General features: G+C 41.5%; 1 protein-coding gene across 4 annotated transcripts in view; it reads left to right on the forward strand.

Moving 5' to 3' along the window:
• The window catches only part of LTBP1 (latent transforming growth factor beta binding protein 1), a 417,473-nt gene that overhangs the window by 137,333 nt on the left and 256,947 nt on the right, over positions 1 to 23,193 (forward strand). For all 4 annotated transcript variants that reach the window (XM_024732194.1, XM_024732185.1, XM_024732205.1 and 1 more), the window contains exon 4: positions 8,763 to 8,932. In XM_024732194.1, the coding sequence (XP_024587962.1) occupies positions 8,763 to 8,932 (170 nt within the window). The remainder of the gene's footprint in view (positions 1 to 8,762; positions 8,933 to 23,193) is intronic.

Genomic DNA, 23,193 nt, shown 5'->3' on the forward strand with positions numbered 1-23,193 from the left:
AAAAAAAAAAAAAAAAAAAAAAAATTACCGTCACATGAGGGTGTAGTGCTAATTGTTGATTGACCAGTTTTCAAATAATGAGTTGATTAACATCTTCCGGAGGTGACTTAGTTTTTTTAATGAATGGATACATTTAAACATATTTCAAATGATTCAACTCAATCACAGTTATTCTTTGGCTAATGGAGGCTTCTTCAAATTGCTTCATTAGACCTTTTGAACTTCTAGACCTATAGTGATGTCACTTCTCTCATTTCTAATATTGATAACTTGTCTTCTTTCTCTTTTTATCAGTCTAGCCAGAGATTTATCAGTTTTACTGATCTTCTCAAACAGCTTTTATTGACTTCCCCCCACCCCCAAATTAATATATTTCTGCTCTGGTCTTTATTTCATTTCTTTTTATTTTCCTTTTTGCTGGTTTTTTTATTTGGAAGCTGAGGTCATTGATTTGAGACCTTTCTTCTTTTCTAATATAGGTATTTAGCATTACAAATTTACTCCTTGGTGTAGTGGTTTAGCAACATCCCACAAATTTGGATAGGTTGTGTTTTCATTTTCATTCAGTTCAAAATAATTTTTATTTCCCTTTTGATTTTGTCTTTGATCCATTGGTTATTTTGAAGTTTGGTTTTTAGTTTACAAGTATTTGGAGCATTTTCTAAAGATACTTCTGTTATTGATTTCTAATTTAATTCTGTTATGGTCAAAGAACATAATTTGTATGGCCCAAACCCTTTAAAAGTTACTGAAATTTTTTATATGGCCCAGAATGTGTTCTATCTTGGTAAATATCTTGTATGCATTTGGGAAACGTGTGCTCTGCCCTTGGGCAAAGTGTTCTATGAATGTCAATTGGGTTAAGCTAGCTGATAGTGTTGTTCAAGTCTTCTGTATCCTTACTGATTTCTGGGTACTTGTTCTGTCAATTGAAAGGTACTAAACCTGCAGTTACAGCTACAAAGTTTTGTCTGCTTCTCATGGCTTTTTTTTTTTTTTTTAGGTTTTCGCTTCATGTATTTTGAAGCTCTGTTAACAGGTTCACAACTGTTGAGGATTCTTATGTCCTCTTGATGAATTGACCCTTATCCTTATGAAATGATGCTTTTTATCCTTGATAATATTTTTTGCTCTGAAATCTACTCTGCCTGTTATTAACAGTGCCACTGCAGCTTTTATCTGACTCATGTTAACATGTCACCTCTTCTTTCATCCTTTTGTTTTTAACCTATTTGTGTCTGTATATTTAAAATGGAATTGTTGTAAGCAGCATATACAACACCTGGGCGTTTTTATTCAGTCTGACAGTCTTTGACTTTTCATTAAGACCATTTACATTTTTTAAGCACTTAATTTCAGTCCACTTCATTTTTAAAAAAAAATTTTATTGGAGTATAGTTGATTTACACTTCATTTTTTTTCTAATCTCCCACGCATTATGATTATTAAACTTCCCGAGAGGAGGCCTTGCTCACTGTGCTTCTTAGAGTCTCTTCTTCATGACAGCTCTTTTATTATAGTCCCCTCCCTCCTAGGAACTTCGGATTAGAGGGCTGGAGAATTCCTTGAATGTTCGCATGCAGCAGTCAGGTGCAGAAGACTCTTCTAGCCAGGGCTATTCCAGGGCACAGTGTGCCTCTGAGAGGCCAGCACTTGAGGTCAGACAGATGTCTTCAGAGGAGAATGTGAGGACCGTGAGCGTAGTGTGGAGAATTGTTGGTGCAGCCCTGAGCCTTTCTCCCTTGTTATCCCAGACAATTCATGTCTGGCCCCAAATGCTTCTGACCTTGTTGGCATAACCAAAGCCATACTTTGGTTTGGATGGGAATCACCTTCCTTAGAAAGTGGTTTAGTGACTGACCAGATCTTATTTTTGCATCGTGTCTTTATGGCACACCCTCAGCCCAATGCTAAGCAGTTTATCTTCAAGGGTTTTCTCCAACCACATTCTATACTGTTCCTTTGAGGAGTTCTAATAAAAGTGATTATTTTCTTGGCCATCCCATTACATTTTCAGTGATATTCTAGCATTCCTTACACCCAAACCACCCAAACAACTTGAGTACAAGGCCACCTTCCTGTGGCCTTAATGGGGCTTCCAAAAGACACAGGTGGAAGTTGTATGGTTTTTTTTAATCAATTTCTTTATTGTTGAATCTAAATTCCTGTGTTCCTGGCTGCATCATTTCTGTGGAGATCTTCGTTGCTACTCCTGGAGGCCACTGGCTCTTTACTCAGGTATTCATTACACCTGTTTTGTGATAAAAGCTCATGGTTACAGAAGTGTTTCTCAGCCTCAGAACTGTTGACATTTTTAGCCCGATAAGTCTTTCTCATGAAGGACTGTCCTGTATGTCATAGGATATTTAGTAGCATCCCTGGCTTCTACCCACTAGATGTGAGCACCTTACCTCCAAGTCCTGATAATTACAGATGCCTTCAGATATTGCCAAATGTCCCTGGTTGGGAGTCAAATCACCCCAGTTAAGAACCACTGGTAAAAGAAAATCGGTTCAACTTGGTTGAGTTTACCATGTTTATTCATGATGACCACCAAAGCTCCCTTAATTTCCATGTCTTTCCAACATGCCCCCCAGCCCCCAATATCTATCTTCCTTAATTTTATTTTTTCAGTATTTTTTGTCTTTTTCATCTCATTTGCAGTGTAGGACTTTTTACTGGTCTATCCCTACATTGATATTTTCAGTGTAACCTTTACTTTCTTCCTGTTCTCATGACTGTGTTTGCTTGTTTCGTTTCACTTTCTCTGTTTGTTCTGGCGTGCTCCAGCCCTCACTCTGTTACTGGAAGTCTGTGATGTCGTTTAGTCTCCTCAACAGCAGCCTTTTACCTCCTTATTTTTTTTGGTTGGATAGATAATTTCCTATGAATGGGGTTACTGAAAACAAACACTTGTCTCCCCTTACCTCTGTGTGTGTGTGTGTGTGTGTGTGTGTGTGTGTGTGTGTGTGTTACTCTGCCTAGCGACCTCTTCCTAGAGGGAGGTTTTTCTTTGTCCGTCTCTGTGCACATTGTCCTTGAACTTTGCAGGAAAGAGCCTTTCTCCCTCAAATCACAGCTTGCATTTCTTATTTACTTTGGTGCATTCTGTTCTTTGAGGAGCATTCACCCACGCTTCTAAGCTACTTGAAACACAACCAGGGCACATATGACCAGTTGAATTTTGTAAAGAGAAACAGGCCCTGAAAGACTGGAGGTGACTTCTCTGTGGCAACACTGTTTCCTCTCCCAGTTTTTCTTCATCCTGATTATAAACCTGAGTGCCCTAATCATAGGGGAGAGGGTTTGATCATGTCTGACCTACCTTCTGTGGGAAACATTTTATGGCCTGTTGGAGGCTCCCTTCTGTGAGGTCCAAAGCCCTTTCCTTAAGTGGAAAGGGGCTTGGGTGTTGCCAGATCCTCCCACCTGCTCTACAGGTCAAATAATGGATTTAGTAGAAATATGGAAAAATTTAGTCCATTCTCGTGCCAAAAATTGCCACTGTGAAGGCAGAAGTGTGAACAGTGTGTAACTAATCCCTTCTTTTAAGGAAAGAAGTTTTATGTAATTGTTTCCTTTCTAGTTACAAAGATACAGAGGTTTACACAGATTCAAGTCTTCAGATGGCTGGCTGTACCCCTGATTTCTGGCCTGCTTCTCTCCTTTTCCGAGTGTCACCAGTAGAGCACCCATCAAGCGTTTCACCCCATGCAGTCCCACTCCTGTCACTAGTAGAGTGGCAGTGCTGAGGGGGCTGTTGACCTACAACCCAACCCAGTGGCATTTTCCAATTGCTTGTTTCCCTGCCTTTTCTGCAGCAATTTTCAGATGGTCCTCTCTCCTTTCCATCTAGAAACTTTCTTCCACTTATCGTTTCTGTATCTATGTTAGTTTTGTTTTTGTCTCCTCTTGATTTTCTTTGTGTCCCCACCACTTAAGTGCAACTAGCCTCCAAGACTGTGTGGTTCATAGCTTTTCTGAAACATTTTTGCCTTAGAAGAATTTGGAACATCACTGTCCCTAAACTCAGAGGCTTTCTGTATCTGCTCCCCAGAGATCCACCCCACATTTCTATCTCTAAAACTAACGTAATTATCTTCCTCACACACTGGCCCTTTTTTTCTGACTGCCTTAACTCGGCACACCTCCTTGCCTTTACTTTTCCTCTTGGACTTGAACCAAAAATACCCTTCTAGTCAACCAGGCTGGAAACCTTCATTATCACTTGACTCCTTTTCCTCTTGCTCCCTGCCACCCTTAATTTAATCCTCAAGTCCTATTACTCCTTCTGGTAGTGACCTCTGGCCAGTTCTAGATTTATTCCCTTTAAATGTTGTCTAAAAACTGCTTGCCGTAGGAGATGAAGATTCAGCTCGTTCATTTCACCTCTCGTTCCCCACCCTGCCTCTCAAACATCATTGTTTAGTATTAAGAGTTTGTCTCTGCATACTCCGCCAACACATTTAAACCTCTATTTCCTCCTCCGTCAACCTCATCTTTCAAGGTTGTGAATGTTCTCTCATGACCCTCCAGTTTGTAAGATGAGGGCAGTGGCTCTCCTCATCTTCCCTTCACTTCTCCTCTTCCTCTTCCAGAATTTTCCAACCTCCTCCAGCTAGGTATGTACATTTATATCACCTACGTTGGTCACATGGGTTGTTTCTAGCAGTTACAGCCTTCGCAATATTGTCTGTGGGTGTTCCACTCAAGGCAAAGCCCCGTATAGTGTGCTTGGGTTGCTCCCTCTGTGTGTCCACAGCCAACATCTCTGTGCTTTCTGAAGGAGTGTGTTCCTAGCATCAAATGGGAATGGATTCTCCCTTTTCCCATTCCGTCAATTGCGTATATATAGTCAAGTTTCTCCAAAATCTCAATCATGTTTTCCATTCTCATGACTCCCCCTTTTCTCCCTAGGATCATTCTCCTGGAGCTCCCTGTCTCCTGGTTGCCTGGCAACCTTCCTTTTAGGGGAAATATGGGAAACCAATCTTGAAGCTAGGGGATCTCCAAACACCAGAATGAGAGGGCCTTACTCTGGGGGAGTAAGTTTTGTGCTTTGTACTACATAGTTCCATTCTTTTAGAGAAGAAGACTCATTTTTTCCCTGATGGGGGTAGAAGCCTGACCCTTGGATGTTCTCTTTGCTAGAATCAGGGAGAACAGCTGCCTTCATATGTAGCCTTCTTAGTGACGACACCAGTGTTCAGCCCTACTTCTCATTATCACCCTGTGCTTTACTTGGTTTGAGTATCCAGAACACGTCTGTGGTCTCCTGGGAAGACGGCTTCCTCTGTGCCTGTGCGATTTTTTTCGACCAGTGTCCTTAAGCTACTTTGTGACCCATTAGGAGTCAGGAAGTCATGACATCAATGTAGTAGTTCAAGACTGTCATTTTAAAAAGTGACAGGAGAGAATATTCGTGTCCTTTGCATAGTAAGGATAAATATACTATTTTGTAATACTTAGCTGTATTTAAAAAAATATGTATGGATGTGTACTGGATCTCCATGTAAAATGTGCTTCTTACTGTAGATTGAGATAAAAGAAGTTAAAATATTTAGGTATGGCTTCCTTCCTGCTACAACAGTCAACATTTCTCAGTCTGCCCTGCTCTCTTACGGATTTGTTGAAATTTTTCCTGTATGTGTCAATGGGCTTTGTGAAACATTTTTAGTATCCTTGGTCAGTACCTGTGCCACACATCAGAAAGGATGCTGGAGCTGAGACCCTGAGGTCTCCAGCTCTGTCAAATGTGAAATTCTTACTTATGGGACTGAGTGGATATCCTGGGGAGTCCAGTGGAGTGGGGGAGGGAGGAACACTAAGGGCTTGGGACAGTAGATGTTTGTCAGAACAGAGTACTTCAATATTTTAATGACTAGTGTGGCTGTCCTATTGCGTAACAGCCAAATGTCAAGTCTGGATTTCTTTTCTTTTTTTTATTCCTTACCTATAACTTTTAGGGCTTCCTTGGAGGAAGGGAAAATATATGGGTGCCCCCAAATCCATTTTGAACCAGGGGTCCTGTAGTTTTCATTTTAATCTAATTTTCTTTAAACATTTTGGTTTTCCCTTAAAAAATTATTTATAGTGCTATGACAGATCTGATTTTCACTAGCGATTGTTAAGCCTTTTTTTTTTTTTTTTATGTAAAGGGATGAGGGAAGAGAGGAGAAAATCCCAACTGAAAGGAGATTTTTTTTCTTCTTCCCTGGGAGATAGGAAACACTACATATACTTGAGTAAAAGAGAAGGAAAAGAAGAGTTAAAGAGGATATATATTTGTAAGGCTGAGAGATGGTCCAAAGTGGAAATAATTGTGAAGGGTGAAATTAGAGGAAAAGGTAGATGCCAACCATGAAGCAGGAAGTGAGGAACAGAGAGTAGGATGGTGTTTACACTTAATTTCTATTTGTGGAATGAGTGAGTGGACAGTTGCCTCTACTTGCCCCACATGGTGTCACTTCTTATGGCTTTGCTTCTGCATGAAGCCACGAGACAGAGTGGCCTGTCTATTCATCTGTGTGTGTCTGTGTGTCTTTGCGAGCACATGTATTTATTTACCTACTCGAATTGGAGGAAAGTGAAGGAGATGGAGGACGAGGAAGCACAGCTCTGTGTAGTTTCATATTTGCAATGTGTTTGTTGCTTGTAGGATAGTTATAGTAAGACGTGGGTACCATTACCAGTACTATTACTCATTTCCTTTAGTTAATGATGGCTGAGGTTTGTTACTCAAGTTCTAGACCTGGTACAGCTCTCTTGTTGGTTCATCACCTTTTTGTTATGTTTAGGGAAAAGGAGCCCACACACACATGTGCTTTCAGCTCGGTTTCTTGCTGCTTCTCACTTCTGTGATTCAGAGGGGAGAGAAAGGGAGGACCTCAACTAGAAGGCAGAGCCCACGGTCACCCTTATCTGGCAGCGGTCAGAGCAGGAATTAGTTGTAGCAGCTTCAAGGTCTCTTGGAATGCCGGGCTGTCCTCTTCTGAACAGGAGTCAGCCTGTACTTCTCTCAGCAGGTCCCAGTAGTATAGTGACGGGGTTGACAGTGTAGCTGGGGAGCGAGTTGCACCTGAGATGAGAAGGAGGGCTTCCCCTTTCCACAAGGCTGACAGAGCAGTCTTGTGGTTCTTATCAGTCACCACTAGATGTGTCCAGCTGTTTCACTTTCTACTTCATCCCAATCAAACATACTTAAAGTTCAAACCAACACTTATATCATCAAAACAAAAGTGTTTACAATGTTAAGCTTTAGGCTTTTAGTAACTTAAGTCAGTCATCCAGTGACAAAGAGAATGCCCGTCCACGGCATTGTGTCTGGAAAAATCTAGGCGCAAGATGTATTTTCCTAGGCTTTCCTGGGACTACAGGGTTGAAAGTAATAGGTTTAGATCGCTGACTGGCTAAGAGGGAAGCACCCTTAATCCCAGCCTCTACTATTTGTCTCTAATGGTTGTCTTGTCTCACAAAATACCTCATCCATCCCCACCAGAATGAATCCAATAGGCTGGATTTATTCAAGATTCTGCTACTGCTTTTGATGAGACACTGTGGGTGTTTTTGGTGGCTTGATGATTTATCTTTCTTGCTCACCACCCGTGGTGTCTTTTCTTCCTCTTGTTCAGATAGTCCCTCACTAGGGCCAGTCTTTTGGGAAGATGGTTGACTGGGCTAAACTCATGCTAATAAGGTGCCACAAAACCCCAGTTATAGTATGGTAGTTTGGAAATATTGTTCGGTTTAGATGGCTTTAACGTGTCACAGTCAATAATATTCAAGATTCTAGCAGAGGGCAAGTTTCCTTCCAGAGGCTCAGTTTGCTGCTAAAGTGGTCTGTTCCAACAATTTTAATAGCAAGCTTGCATTTTCCAGAATTAGTTGGTATATCTTCTTTATATTCTACATTGTTTGTCTTAGTGAATGATTTCAATTCAGTCCCTCAGGGAGTGATTAAATCTTGATGAAGGCTTATTTTAAAGTATACAGTACATGCAGCAGTAGAGAACTGTCATAGAAGAGAAAAGGGTTCAACCAGGAGGGTGAAAACACAGTAATCGTGTTCAGGAGTCCTCAGAGGTCTTGACTCATGTCATTGACAAAATTATGAGATTGTCATAAGTTATTATTCTTATTATTCTTAGAGACTAGTAATTATGAAACACTTAACCTAAATAGTACAGTTTTAATCATTGAGATACAGCATAAAATATTAAAATAACTGTTAACTACAATGTGATGAGTGTGGTTTTCCCCATCATCATAATTTACATTTCAAAAGATTATAAAATATTTTTCAGTTTCTGTGTTCAGATTTTTACAAGAATTTTGTTCTTAGCCCTGTGCAGTAGATATTCCATGGTACAGAATAGGGAAGTGAGGCTCAAAGAGGTTTAATACCTTCCTGATATACATACCTGTTCATGTATGTTTTTGTCTTAAAGATAACTTGCGTGTGTTGCATGAGGGCTCATGGTAGCTGTGCTTTCAGTGCTTTGATAGACTCCGTCTGTTGACGACCTGTACGTCCTTATGCTTCTTGACTAGACAGGCAGAGTCTCCTTTATGCTGGAGGTTTCCAAGGTTAAGGTGTTATTATTTCTTAATATGTCATGACTACAGTATTTGAAGGAAAAAATTAGCCTTCCATGAAATTTTTATGCTCCTTTCTAAGTTTAACTGATTTCTTATTCCTTCCTTCTTAGTTGACTTTAAGAGTCCGTTATTAATTTCCTTATCCTTGCTTTGTTTCTTTCCAGAGTGACACCCCTTTCCTCACAGAATGTGATGATTCATCATGGCCAGGCCCAGGAATATGTGCTCAAGCCCAAGTACTTTGCAGCTCAAAAGGTGATTTCGGGAGAGCAGTCTACTGAAGGTTCATTCCCTTTAAGATTTGGACCCGATCACGTGGCAGCACCTTTTCAGTGTGAGTATGTCCTGTCAACCATCTTTCTAAGTTACAGTATCATGGTTTGGAAACACTTCGCCCTGTAGATGGCTTTAACGTGTCACAGTAGATAAAATTCAAAAATCATTTTTTTAAAATCCATACTGGCTCCTGAAACAACCAGACAGCAATATGGTTTCCTTCTTCAGAGGAAAGGCAGTTTTCCTGGACATTGCAGGATCTGAAGTGACTGGCCTGTAATACTGTTTCTGCAAGATGCCTCCATTTCCAAGATATACTTGCTCTGATTTTCTGTACAGTTGTATGGCTGGTATGTTTACATTGATAAAATATTTTCCTTAGTGAGCTAGCCAGGATTTATTCCTTGTGAGATGTGTGCAGCGTCCTGCATTACCCTCCGAGATTTACCTACAGTGGGTGTTTTCATGTTAGGAGGGCAATGTGTATAGTATGTCGGTTCCACGGTGTGGCAGGTTTTACTGAGTTTGTAAAGAGCTATTGTATCAGTGGCCAGCTTGGTTAATATCTCGCTATGGGGGAGGTTCAAGGACAAGCCCCAGCTCAGAGGGTGGGGAATGTGATGATTTGTGGGTTAAATATTACAGTGTCTGCTGGCAGCATCTGGAGAAAACGTTCTTCAGTGAGGCGGCAGACCGTTCAAAGGGGAGAGCTGGATGCACACACTCCTTCCAGCAGCTTCCTGCTCTGTCTCACGTTGACGGATGGCCTGCGCCATAAGTAATGAAAGAGAATGCCAGTTGTGAGGTTGAAAAGGACTGTCTTTCACCACCCAGAGTAGTGTGGAGAGCTGAGAGAGAATTCTTACTACTGTTTGGCACTTCAGAAGCCTGTGTCTGTATGGGCTTGATTCCTGGGGAACACCTCCACATCCCGGCATTGGCCACTTAACAAAAAGAGTAGCTAATATAACGTATGTACATCCCACTTTTCATCTTTTGAGAAAATTGTGCTCAGGACTTGAGGCTGGACCCCAGAGCAATAGTCTGAGGTGATTTATTGGGATGATGAGGGAAGAATGGAGAAATTGTGTAGATCATCTCCTTGCCCTGTAGAAAGGATAGCTTCCAAGTTATTTGCAAAACAATAGACGTATCATCTTGTTTTTAAAGCTCCTTTGATTTCAGTGCTTAATAGCCTGTTCTCAAGAAATATCCCTAAGTATATAATATTTTTCTAATCTCTAAAAATCTAAAGAGGTACTACTATTTCCTTGAAGCTTTATATAGATCATATTTTATAGAACCTCTCCAAAATTAGAATGTGATGGGAAGAGTTTTTGAAAGCTTATGATCATACTGATAAAAGAATTCTGAATTTCATGGAGGTGTCAGGAAAAGATGGTTTGGGAATCTCTGGTATTAAGACTGGAGACTAGTTTAATTTGCATGAGTATCATCTAGAGCGAGGGTCTGCAAATTTTTTCTTAAAGGACCAGATAATAAATATTTTAGGCATTGGGAGCCAAGATACAAATTGTGGATGTTACATATAGGTACATACATAACTATTTAAAATGTAGACATTTAAAAATGTAAGAACTCTTAGCTAGTAGGTTGTTTAAAAAAAAAAAAAAGTCAGGTAGCTGGCTGGATTTGGCCCATGGGCTGTAGTTTGCCAACTGGTAATCTAGAGACTTAGTTTCTCAATCTACTAAAAAGACAACCTATGGAATGGGAGAAAATATTTGCAAATGATGCGACTGACAAGGGGTTAATATTTAAAATATACAAACAGCTCATACAACTCAGTATCAAAAAAAAAAAAACAACCACCCAATCAAGAAAGGGGCAGAAGACTTGAATAGACATTTTTACAAAGAAGACATACAGATGGCTAACAGACACATAAAAAGATGCTTAACATCTCTATAAGAGAAATGCAAATCAAAACTACAATGACGTATCACCGCACACCTGTCAGAATGGCTATCATCAAAAAGTCTACAAATAACAAGTGTCGGAGAGGATGTGGAGAAAAGGGAACCCTTGTACACTGAGGATGGGAATATAAATTGGTGCAACCACTGTGGAAAACAGTATGGGGGTTCCTCAAAAAAGTCAAGATAGAGCAACCATAAGATCTAGCAATTCCTCCATATGATCTAGCAGTTCCACTCTTGGGTATGTATCTGGAAAAAATGAAAACACTACTTTGAAAAAATACATGTGCCCCAGTGTTCAGTGCAGCACTACTTACAATAGCCAAGATATGGAAGCAAACCAAGTGCCCATCAACAGGTGTTTGGATTAAGATGTGGTGTGTGTATATAAACAATGGAATATTATTCAGCCATAAAAAAGAATGAAATACTGCCATTTGCAGCAATGTGGATGGACCTAGAGAATATTTTTTTGTTGTTGTTGTTTTCGGTACGCGGGCCTCTCACTGCTGTGGCCTCTCCCGTCGCGGAGCACAGGCTCCGGACGCGCAGGCTCAGCGGCCATGGCTCACGGGCCCAGCCGCTCCGCGGCACGTGGGATCCTCCCGGACCGGGGCACGAACCCGCGTCCCCTGCATCGGCAGGCGAACTCTCAACCACTGCACCACCAGGGAAGCCCGGACCTAGAGAATATTATGCTTAGTAAAATAAGTTGGGCAAAGACAGATGCTGTATAATATCACCTATATGTGGAATCTAAAAGATAATACGAATGTATATACGAAACAGACTCAGAAGGAGGGGGGAAAAATTAGGGGTATGGGTTTAATAGATACAAACTACTATATGTAAAATACATAAGCAACAAGGATATACGTATAACACAGGGAATTATACCCATTGTCTTGTAATAACCTATAATGGAATATAATCTGCAAAAATGCTGAATTAGTATGTTGTATACCTGAAACTAACACAGTATTGTAAATCAGCCATGCTTCAATTGAAAAAAATCAATCTGCTGAAAATGTATAGATTTTGGACCTGATTGACTGGTGCCTCAAACAGGACAATTAAACCAAAAGATGCTCTAGAGGCCCTGTGTGTAAACAACTGTTCTTCAGTGTCGCTGTTCCCAGCAACCCCCCCTCCTCCCCATGGTGATTCTCAGACGTAGCTCTACTTGGTTTGGAGGCAGCCAGAAAAGCATGAACTCCCAGGAAACCAGTTGTGCTAGATAAGTCTAGTTTCCTTTAATGTTAGTGTGACATGCCACACAGCGCTGGGGAAAGTAATGGATGTTACTCCTGGTTGTTTATAGAAAGCCTTTTGATACTGATGGAAATAACATTTTCACTGGTTGACCCATTAATGGCCATGCGGCTGGACTGAATTGCATGAATCACCATGAGTTCCTCAAAAAGTTAAACATAGAGTTACTCTATGACCCAGCAGTTCCACTCCTAAGTATATACTCACGAGAAGTGAAAACATGTGTACACAAAAACGTATGTACAAATGGTCATAGCAGTGTTATTCACGACAGCCAATAAGTGAGAACAGCCAAACTGCCCATCAACTGATAGCAGATAAACAAAATGTGGTATATCTTTGCCATTGGCTGTTCAGCCACAAAAAGGAATGAAATATGATACATGCCACAACGTGAATGAACCTTGAAAGCATACTGAATGAGTCCAGGTACAAAAGAATCCAGATCACATATGATTCCATTTTTATATGAAATGTCTAGAACAGGCAAATTATATGTAATATCCATGCAGACAGATAGTAGATTAGTGGTTGCTGGGGGCTGGGGAGAGCAGGAATGGGGTGTGACCATTGATGGGTAAGGAGTTTCTTTTGGGCTGATGAAAGTGTTCTGGAATTAAATGGTTATCATGGTTGCACAAAGTGTGAATATGGTAAAGCCATGTTATGTTAAAAATAATACAAAAATACTTAAAAATTATTTCCAAATAAGTAGTTATAAAAATTTCAAGGCATGGAGGTCACTGGTTCTCTCAGAAGTGCTAAGAATGGTGTTGGGTAGAGGGGATCTGCTTTATCCAGTACCTCCTTCAGTAATTTGTAGGAAAGATTTGACTATGTAAACCGAATTCTGTTGTGGTTGGTTTAGTAGTGTTTTTAACCTAGAGGGAGGGAAGTTGAAATGACGTGATGATAACATTTAAAGGCAATCTTATAAAAACAGTCAGTTCAGATTATCTTAGTAACTGCTCAGGAGTAGACCCAAATATCTCTCTCACACCTAAAGAGATTATTTCAACACAATGCACTAGAAAAAGATCTTGCTTGAGGGTAATAAGTATCCATTCCAGACTATCTGCTGTTGTGCTGAAAATACCATGGGATGCTTGATGATACTAAAACCAGAAAATAACATTTCTGTTTTGGTCCATGGTGGAAGGATTTTGTTATCATCAGGGTTAATAATGGAGAGCTTCCTAAGGTAGAGTGTGGAGTTACTTATAAAGGAGAGCTTTAGGAGGTAGCTGAAAAAGTTCCCTAGACTACTGATTTGCGGCATTATGCAAAGAGTCCTAGAGCTAAGAAATTGGAGAATCTCTGATTTGAATATTCACCTGCTCCACTTTTTTTTTCTATTACCTCAGTTTAATATTTGGAAATTTTTAGAAATGTAAACTTTTATAATTGGATTTCTCATTGCTAATTCCAGTGGTTTTCCTCTCAAGGTGGACTTAGCTTTTAAAAAGGTTAATTATATTTTAAAGTTGTCTATTGAAATCTTACTTCAGGTTCAACAAAGCCAAAATCTTAAATTTCAGGAAAGGCAGACACCATCTTTTATATACTACCTTCCTAAAGTTTCTAAAATTGATACAAGTCAGACTCTTAAAAGAGTTGCTAATTTATCTCCTGATGTGCTGAGAGACATGAGAGAGTGATTGATTATTGGCATTGAGAAAATATGATACTGTTCAGTTATAAAAAGTTAGGAGAAGCCCACTTTTAATTTTTACTTAAATTGTTAAACATAAGCTTTCTGCTTAGGTAGACACCCATAATGGTGCAGGAAACACATACACAGCCCCATTAGGCTGCTTCTGACAGAAGAAAACCTTATTGTGCCTGCACTGGGACCCCAGGAAACATCTTAGCCCTGGATCCTGTGGTCTGTGCTGACCCCTCCCATTCCTTGCAACAGGCCAGTCGACTCAGCTTCTGCTCCCACCCTCACCCCCCCACATGAGTCACGGGCTGACTGGAATTCCTGGCTCCCCCATTTGAAGATACAATAGCCCTCCTCAGCAGGTCTTAGGTCTGAGAGGGAGGCAAAGAGGCCACTGAGCAACTTTGCTGCCCAAACCCCTGCAGCCCAGTTCTGGCCTGACCGCAGTCCATGTTCCCATACTCTGAAGAGCACGGGCCCTTTGGGCACACAAGCCTTCCTCTTTTAGCGACACTGTGGTTGAATGTGCTAGCATTAGCCTTCAGGCTGTGTTCACACTGCCACCAAGAAGCATAAGACATGAAAGTATCTCAGGGTTTGATGGCAAGTGTTATATCTCCCCAGGAAAAAAAAGTTCATGTGTCTGGAGTACAGATTTTCTGTGGTTGCAGACTGATAGAGCGAAGATGTTACCATTAAAACGGCATCTTCCTGGTTGTCCTGAGAGAAGAGAGTAGTTCTGCAGAAGGTTAGAGGACACATCCAAGATTTTTGCTTTAGCAAAACAAATCTGAAGTTTAAAGGACAGGCAGGCAGTGTTTGGCTTAGGCTGTTGTGCTTATGCCAGCCATTTCAAGTAGGTGGGCAGGAATACTCATTAAAGGCTCGATGCACAGGGCTGGTAACAGAATCTTCACAGGGAGGGAGTCTGTGGTGTAGTTCAGAGCACCCGCCATAGATGGACGTTGGCTTTAAGGAAGACCAGATTCATCCTCCACTTACCGGGCCTTTGCCAAAAGGGAGAAACCATGGAGTGGCAACTAGATGAAGGCAAATGTAGGTGTAATAAGTACAGATGAGAAGAATTGGAACGAGATTCTTAAGTGCAGGATGAATTTGCAATATGGATACCTCCAGAAGAAGAACAGTTGGAAAATGCAGGTGAGGAAGAGTCTGGTCCTGAGGACCACCCTCACCTCATTTGGGTGTTGAAGTTTAAGATATGAGTGATAGGAAGATCGTGTGAAGAGAGAAAAGGGAAGGGGAAATCAAGTGTGCTGGCAATCCCAGTTCTCTGAGATGCCCTCTCTGTTAGTTCCTGATTGGTTGGGAGCCCCACTAGGGCAAAGCTTTGCAGACGGACAAACTGGGCACTTTGGAGGAAGGAGAATTCCGTAGACTTAACATTCTTCAGCACTCAGAATCCTTCCCTGCATGGAGACTACCCTGAGCTTGTCATGTGCAGGTAAGTGTATCTCGAGGGAATGGCTCCACACCAATACAACAAGTACGAAGTGACAGTGGAAGCTGTACCAGCCAGAAACGATCTTACATGAAGCTGATGCAAACTAACAAACGCTTTAGCATTTGAAAAGGATACTAGGGGGCTTCCCTGGTGGCGCAGTGGTTGGGAGTCCGCCTGCCGATGCAGGGGACACGGGTTCGTGCCTCGGTCCGGGAGGATCCCGTATGCCATGCAGCGGCTGGGCCCGTGAGCCATGCCACTGAGCCTGCGCGTCCGGAGCCTGTGCTCAGCAGCGGGAGAGGCCACAACAGTGAGAGGCCCGCGTACCCCCCAAAAAAGGGAAAAAAATAAAAAGGATACTAGGTGTGAAAACATACTGCCTGGAGGAAGGGTTCATAGTAAAGCTCTGTGCCTTTTCCCTGGTAAAATCAGCAAGTTCCTGGAGCTGCTTGGTCATCCTCACACAGTGTTGTTTGGGAATCAGGAACATTGAGCCAGTTCCCCAGCCATGTGGCTATGTGGATCTTAGCACTAAGATGGCCAGAAGAAAATCACCCAGTCTTCAATAATTTCTGGTAAAATCCTTGTTGGCCTTAAAAGCCTAGACGGCAGAGCATCTGCATACTGGGTATAAAAATTGCTTGAGAAAAGCCTTCTGGTGGATGTGGGTGAACACCAGGGTTTTGCTGAGTTTGATGTCCTTAGGAATTCGGGTTCCTTTGAAGGACAGAGTATTACCTATTACAGAAGTTGTTCCATGTGTGGTCTTGCTGTGGTCGCCGTGCCTCAGTTGGAGGGGCGAGGGCAGGTGGTTTTTTTCATCCAGGGGTTGTTTGGTCATATCCCAGTCCCGGAAGGTATGTGGATGTGAACTTCTCATCGCCTGATTACTCATGCACAGTTCAAGATAGCTGGGCAGTGGTAGGCATGGACTGATTATAAACGCTGCCAAGAAGCTTATCCAGCAATGTGAAAACAGTGGAGGAAAACCTAGAGTGAGAGGATTATGTAACCTAAATTCCCCAGTGGGCAGCTTTCCGTGCCAGAGAAAGAGGCTTTAAACCCAAAGGGCCCAAGATTTCATAACAAGCCAATCCAAGGATATTTCTGGGTGTTGAGACTGAGTTCAAGATATTGAGAAACACTGTGTGGCTCCAGAATATTCTGTGACCAAACTGTGATATGTCTAAGGAAAAATAAAACACATGAATTTACGGTTTGCCTGAGGGAAACTACAATGCAACGTTTTGGTAAGAGAAAACCTGAATTTGAAAAAAGATGGTGCCTACTCAGCCTTAGGATTTATTTACCAGAAACTGAGGGCGTGACTTGCTTTTTCTTCTAAATAGGAAAATAGCTTCTAGAAAATTAATCATCATTAGAGTTGAAATGATACTTTTGATACAAAAGTTCTGCTTATGAGGTGTTATAAAAGGAATTAAAGTAGAATGCTTTGTCTTCTTGTGGGTCAGTCTCCTTATAGAAAGGTCCTCTTATCATTGAAAATGATGGCCTTGTGGTGAATCTGTACCCACTTTGTGGAGGTAAAGACCTCAGTACCTTCTTTGTGTTTTTGTATGACATTTCTTAAAGAAGTTTTTGTGTCGTCTACAATTTTAGTTCTGCACTATTTTTCAATATTGACTTTGTATTAGCGTCTTATGAAATTGTACTTAAGCTGAAAGCCAGCTGTCCTTGTTCTCCCTTGCTCCTCGCATACGAAGGTAGTAGAAATTAATACATGGCAGGAGTAGGAGGAAAACCTTTCTTCCCTAGAAGGTAATTGCAACATGGTTCTATGTGAGTAATTCTTCTGGCAGGCAAACTTTAAATAATGAAATATGTGTATATACACATAAACACACAAATATATTCAATCAAATACATAAATGTGTATTATTTAAAATTTACCTTTTTGGAGCTCCTTATAGTATCCATATAACAAGTATCCATTAAAAAAGTTTTCTTGTAGCCCTAACTGTGCTTCACAAGTTTCTCTCAAGATACCAGTTTAACTAAATGAAAACATTTTAGGTAGGCAGTGGTTGCTCTTGTAAAAAAATCATAGATATTTTAAAACCCTTGTATCCTAGAGACAGGTTTGGAAAGCTTTGCTGAAAGCAAGCAAGCATCATAGAGCAGGTGAGAGGGTGTTAGTCATAGTTTCTTTTGGTTGATGGCCTCGGGGCTTCTTATGTGGGATTGAGCACTCTCCATTAACAACGTCTGGAACCCCACGCACCAGGCAGCTGCGCTGCTTGTTTTAATGATCACCATTTAACGGCTGCAGGTGCATCTCAGGATCGCTCTTTCCCCAGCAGGAATGATACTGATGAAATGAATCAGAATCTCTCTTAAGGTGTTTGTAAGTTAGAGCTAAGCAGTACACAACTGTAACAAAAGTGAAACACCAGCAGAAGCAGCCAGAGAGAAGCTTTCTATCTCATTAATGTTGTATATAAGAATGAAGTTCATCAGCCTTTTCTGAAAAGCACTGGGGACAGGGCAACATATAATGGGGTGCTACAAGTACTGTGGATTCTCAACATCATCTCTGCAGTTACTGAAATGTGCCTTAGTCTCCATGAGGGCTGGCTATCCCTGGATCTTCTTGGGGCTTATCTCCCTTATTGCTTCACACAGCTTTACTATACCATTCCATCACTCCAGATAACATACACCCCTCACATTGTGTTGTGGACAGAGACTCTGGCTAACACATGTTCTATTTGTAGCCTTCCCTCTAACAGCTGCCTGTCCTGACATCGTACCCTTCCCTCTAACAGCTGCCTGTCCTGACATCTCAGAGCATCAAACATTGGGGTGGGCTTGTGATGGATAGAGGAGTGGATGGGTCAGTTCTGTCATTTCCTCACGACTACTGAAACACCTAAAGAATTGTTCTGCCTGGCCTGGTTTCAGTAGGACCTGATGTGTTACCACATTTATGTCTGAGCAGCCCTTGGGATTTTTAACAGAAGCATTCTTGGGTCTCAGGGATTCTTGCTCATATGGAATGGAGAATGTCCAGTTTAGAGTTTGTTAGTGAGTGCGGATAGGAACACTTTCAGTAACACTTCCGAAATCCCATTATACCTTTTATTCGTTCATCATTATTTTTGGTATGGGTTTTCAGGCAACCACAAAGCGGGGGGCGGGGAGTGTGTATAAATTCATAGCAGACATTCTCTGCCATGTCTTGAACCTGGAAATATAGCGAAGTTAGAGGCCTCTTTTAAAGGAGTTTTAAAAATACTCTTAGCAGAGAAAGTGATTCATAATGTCTCTTGTCAGAGATCCCAGTTTCCAAACCACACCTTAATATACCTCAAGAACATACAATACATATTTTAGAAACCTGCTCTTGGTGTTGTAAATTATATTCATGTCTCTGAAGATCAGGAAATTTGGACATAGGCTCATTTATATTCTCCAAAGACACTGTGGATTCAATCCTGGTCTTTCTCCTCATCTGTTTAGCACTTACCATATGCCAGCCACAGTGCTAATTGCTGCATATGCATTAATTCAATATGTTACATTGTAATATTAGTACATTCTTCGTCTTTTTTTTTTTTTTTTTTTTGCGGTACGCGGGCCTCTCACGGTTGTGGCCTCTCCCGTTGCGGAGCACAGGCTCCGGACGCACAGGCTCAGCGGCCATGGCTCACGGGCCCAGCCGCTCCGCGGCATGTGGGATCTTCCCAGACCGGGGTACGAACCCGTGTCCCCTGCATCGGCAGGCGGACTCTCAACCACTGCGCCACCAGGGAAGCCCTATTATTCTTTTTTTTGAAATAAGTTTATTTATTTAATTTTTGGCCGCACTGGGTCTTTGTTGCTGCACATGGGCTTTCTTTAGTTGCGGTGCGTGGGCCTCTCATTGCAGTGGCTTCTCTTGTTGCAGAGCATGGTCTCTAGGCGCGCAGGCTTCAGTTGTTGTGGCACATGGGCTCAGTAGCTGTGGCTCGCGGGCTCTAGAGTGCAGGCTCAGTAGTTGTGGCGCACGGGTTTCGTTGCTCTGCGGCATGTGGGATCTTCCCAGACCAGGGCTTGAACCCGTGTCCCCTTCCTTGGCAGGTGGATTCTTAGCCACTGCGCCGCCAGGGAAGCCCATTAGAACGCTTTTTGACTGTTTAAACTGTTACCCTACGTGTTATGCATGTATTTGTTAGGAAGCAAAAATATAACAAGGTATAAATTGCCAAAACAAAACTTGTTCATTGAAAAGATTGCTACTTTAGCTCTTCGTGTAAGTTACTTTCAGGTGAGTCCAAAGTCAAAATTTGACTATATTTTAAAAAATTGTCAACTTTATTGTATGTAGGACTTTAATGACCATGACACATTTAAAAAATTATCTGAATATAGAGCTTCTGGGAAGAATTTTTTTAACAAAAATAATCCAAATGCAAAATAAACGTTTCTAATCAGTGGGTTCCTATTGCCGTTTGAGATCCATTTCGATAGCTTTCAAACAAAATGAAGCAATCAGATCTTACCTGGAAATTGTGTCAGAATCAAAGTCCACAGTAGAATTTTACTTTCTTCTAGAGTTTTTAGTAGTAATTATGATCATAAAAGCAAACATTTCAAGGTGAGATTTCCCCATGTTTAGAAGCTCTTGTGTGTTCTGCTCTGTCATTTATCTTGGAGTAAGTGTTGCTGCTTATTTGAGTTTTTCCTCTAAGAGCTGACTGCATGTAATGAGAACCTCTTGAATTTGCATATTTACCAGCTTATGAATCATATCCATACAAATTATTTCATATGGCCCCTGCCACAGCCTTGTGAGGTAATGGGTTGGATGGCTTTATTCTGCATGTCTTTGTTCTACTCTTGACTGCAGGATTGGGAGGGTGGAGCCAGAGAGTGGTTTCACTGTATCCCATCTTGTTGAACCTCTATCCGTTTCTTGGACAAATAAAACTCTTAACACTTATTCCATAAGACTGTTTGTTGTAAGAATGAAGTGAGATGGCATGTGACACCTAACATGCTGCCAGACACGTAGTCTGTGCTCCGTCTCTGTTAATTTCCCTCCTTCATCCTGACCTTCCCATATGTGCTCCATCTTCATTTCTCTCCTTCATCCCAACCTTTCCAAGTGCCTCGTGTCGTGTAATTTTCAAAGTACTGCTCATTAAAAGTGTGGGAGAGGCACTGGGGTTTTGATGAAAGAGCAGGGCTTGCACTGAACTCCCAGCTTCTACCATTTCCTAACAAAATGACCTTGGTCAAGTTTCTGATGAATGTCTCTGTAGTTTCCTAGTCTGTGAAATGGCTGTGAGTGTAACTTACATGGCCATGGTGTGTGTTTGAGCTTTGTAGCTTAGTAAGCTCCCAGTACATGTTTCATGAGTCCATCAGTCACGCAGACAGTGCTCTGTACATTTAGAAAGGCCCATATATACTCTCTGTTCTCAGAATCTAGGCAAAAAAAAAAAAGTGGAGAAGGGTGTGTGTGTTTATATTATCTATTGCCGTGTAACCGAGCATTCCGAACCTTAGTGGTTTAAAGCAACAAGCAATATCTTACAGTTTCTGTGGGTCAGGAATTGGGAATTACCTTAGCTGATTGGTTCCGGCTCAGGTTCTTTTATGAAGTTTCAGTCAGGGTATCAGGGAAGGGCAGCAGTCATCTGAAGGCTTGCCTGGGGCTGGAAGATCTGCTTTCAGGATTGCTCAATCACATGGTGATTGGCAGGAAGCTTCAGTTCTTTGTAGCCTGGGCCTCTCCATAGACTCCTCAAGTATTCTCACAGCATGGGAGCTGGCTTCCCTCAGAATGAGTGATCCAGGAAAGAGAGCAGGATGGGAACTGCAGTGCAGTGCCTTTTATGATCTAGTCTCCAAAGTCACAAACTATCACTCTGCTTTATTCTGTTCTTTAGACACGAGTCGCTAAGACCAGTCCGGGCTCAAGGGGAGGGGAACTGGACATCATCTCCTGAAGAAAGACATAGCAAAGAATTTGTGGACACGTTTTAAAACCATCAGTGTTCAACAGGAGAGGCATTAACTTGATGAGAGTCAAAAGGGAAAAGTTGAAAATGAGTAACCTAAAAAGAATTAGCTGACAGCTGAAAAACTTAAAATGTGTAATTACACATCAGTAATTCATTTTTTATTGGCAACTAATCATTTTTCAATTTTATTTATGACATGATACTGGACCATATTTAGATATAATATGACGACTTTGAGAAAAGCAATATTTAGGCTGAAATCTTGCCTAATGGTGAGATCTATTGAATTTGGCAGTAATCCCTTGGGGAGAGTAGCTGGGGCCATTTGATGGAGTCATTTAAAAACCGAGCCAGGGAGAATTTTGTGCTGGGGAAAAAAGAACTGACAGAATTGGTGTTCTGCAAGCGTAGATATATCTGATTCTATAATTCTAAATTACTTTAGAGATTTTAAAAAATGCCAGTTTTCTTCTATTATAACTAATAGCGTCAACAGTTTTTTCTTTCAGTTGAATCCATCAAACTTTGGAGGAGTTTTGATAGTTGCACAAATATTCCTATGTTCAGCTTCCTTAGTGCTTCTCAAAATACAAGGCATTCACATTTCTAATATTTTGTTTGTACTGGGTTTTCATTACCTACATGAAAGAGCTGGAATCTCTCTCAGAGGCACATCACGGTATCTACTCCTGGCCTGGCAGCTCCAGTAACTCAGAATGCCTGTCCAGGGCCCAGTAGGTTTTGGTTTCCTTCTCTATCCTGTCTTTTGACTTTTTCTTTCAAGCAAATTTAGGTTTCGTAAAGTGTAACAGGTCGTTTTCTTCCTTGTGTCTGCCTTTAATATAAGAGGGAAATTTCCAAGCCCCTTGTGGAAATAGTAGAACGTTGGTGGCATTCAACTCCGTTAATGTTTTTGTGACTTCCAGGTATTAGCTGTTGGAGTTAAAGTCACTTCTCTGCCCTTTGTTTTGTCTGTCTTCCCCTGTATTCCCGGCCTGAGTTCGTTTCCTCCCACTGTGTTCTTTCCCATGCCACTCCCCTCTCATCACATACTCTTTCCCATTCCCAAAAAGGGAGAATCACCAGGTGGGACATGGGTTAAAAATAGCAAGGGAGGATGAGAATACAAACTGTTTTCTTTGGCTTGACTGAGGCCAAGGGAATGTTGGAGGAGAGAAACATACATAAATAGAAGTATGTGCGAAGAGCCAAGAAAAAGTGGAATGTATGGCCGTGCCTAGGTTGGTGAGAATCGTGGATGGGAGTGAAAGGATGAAAGGTGGAGAGAAAGGAGGAAAGGTTTTCTGGGTGGGGGGGTGGGGGGGGGAGGAGACCGTGAGAAGGAAGCAGGCGTGTGAGTGAGGATCGTTGGACAGTTCTGCCCAGCTGATCCCCTGGCTGTATGCGTGGTTGCTGAAGTTGAGGCTAGATTGGATGTAGGTGGGCAAGAGTCTTCATTTCCTTTGAAGGAGTTTGATTTTGTTGGAAATATTTGTTTTAACAATTACATAGACTAAATGGAATCCTATTTCTCCAAGTATATAGTAGAGATAATTGGGGACCCTCATGGGGAATGGCCCCTACTCTGTCAAGCTTGTGAGTAAGTCATGAAATTTGTTCCTTGGTACACACGCAGCCCAGTAGATATGGATCATTTTAGTCAGACTTGCTTCTCCACGTGCAAGCAAACATGTTATTTATGGAAATGGTGAGTGATAGACTGATAACAAGTGCCTCCATTGACTTCTTTTTGGAAAAACAACAAATGTGGGGATAAATAAAACTTAATTCTGTTCTAAAATTAAGGGATAGAAAATTCGAATCATGTGAAGCGTGTCTAGCCCACTGCTTCTGTAAGGAGCCCACACAAACTGGCCAGATTGAATGAGTGTTAGAGATGGAAGACAGGTAAGTGTTTACTGCCCTGCAACTTGTTCTTTTGATTCAGAGACAGTGGTGAAGTCCTTCTCTTAAGCCTCTTCCGCTGCCCTGGCCACAGTGTGGAAGCTA

Source organism: Neophocaena asiaeorientalis, unplaced genomic scaffold (assembly GCF_003031525.2).
Source record: "Neophocaena asiaeorientalis asiaeorientalis breed wild unplaced genomic scaffold, Neophocaena_asiaeorientalis_V1.1 scaffold18, whole genome shotgun sequence".
Classification (NCBI taxonomy): Eukaryota; Metazoa; Chordata; class Mammalia; order Artiodactyla; family Phocoenidae; genus Neophocaena; species Neophocaena asiaeorientalis.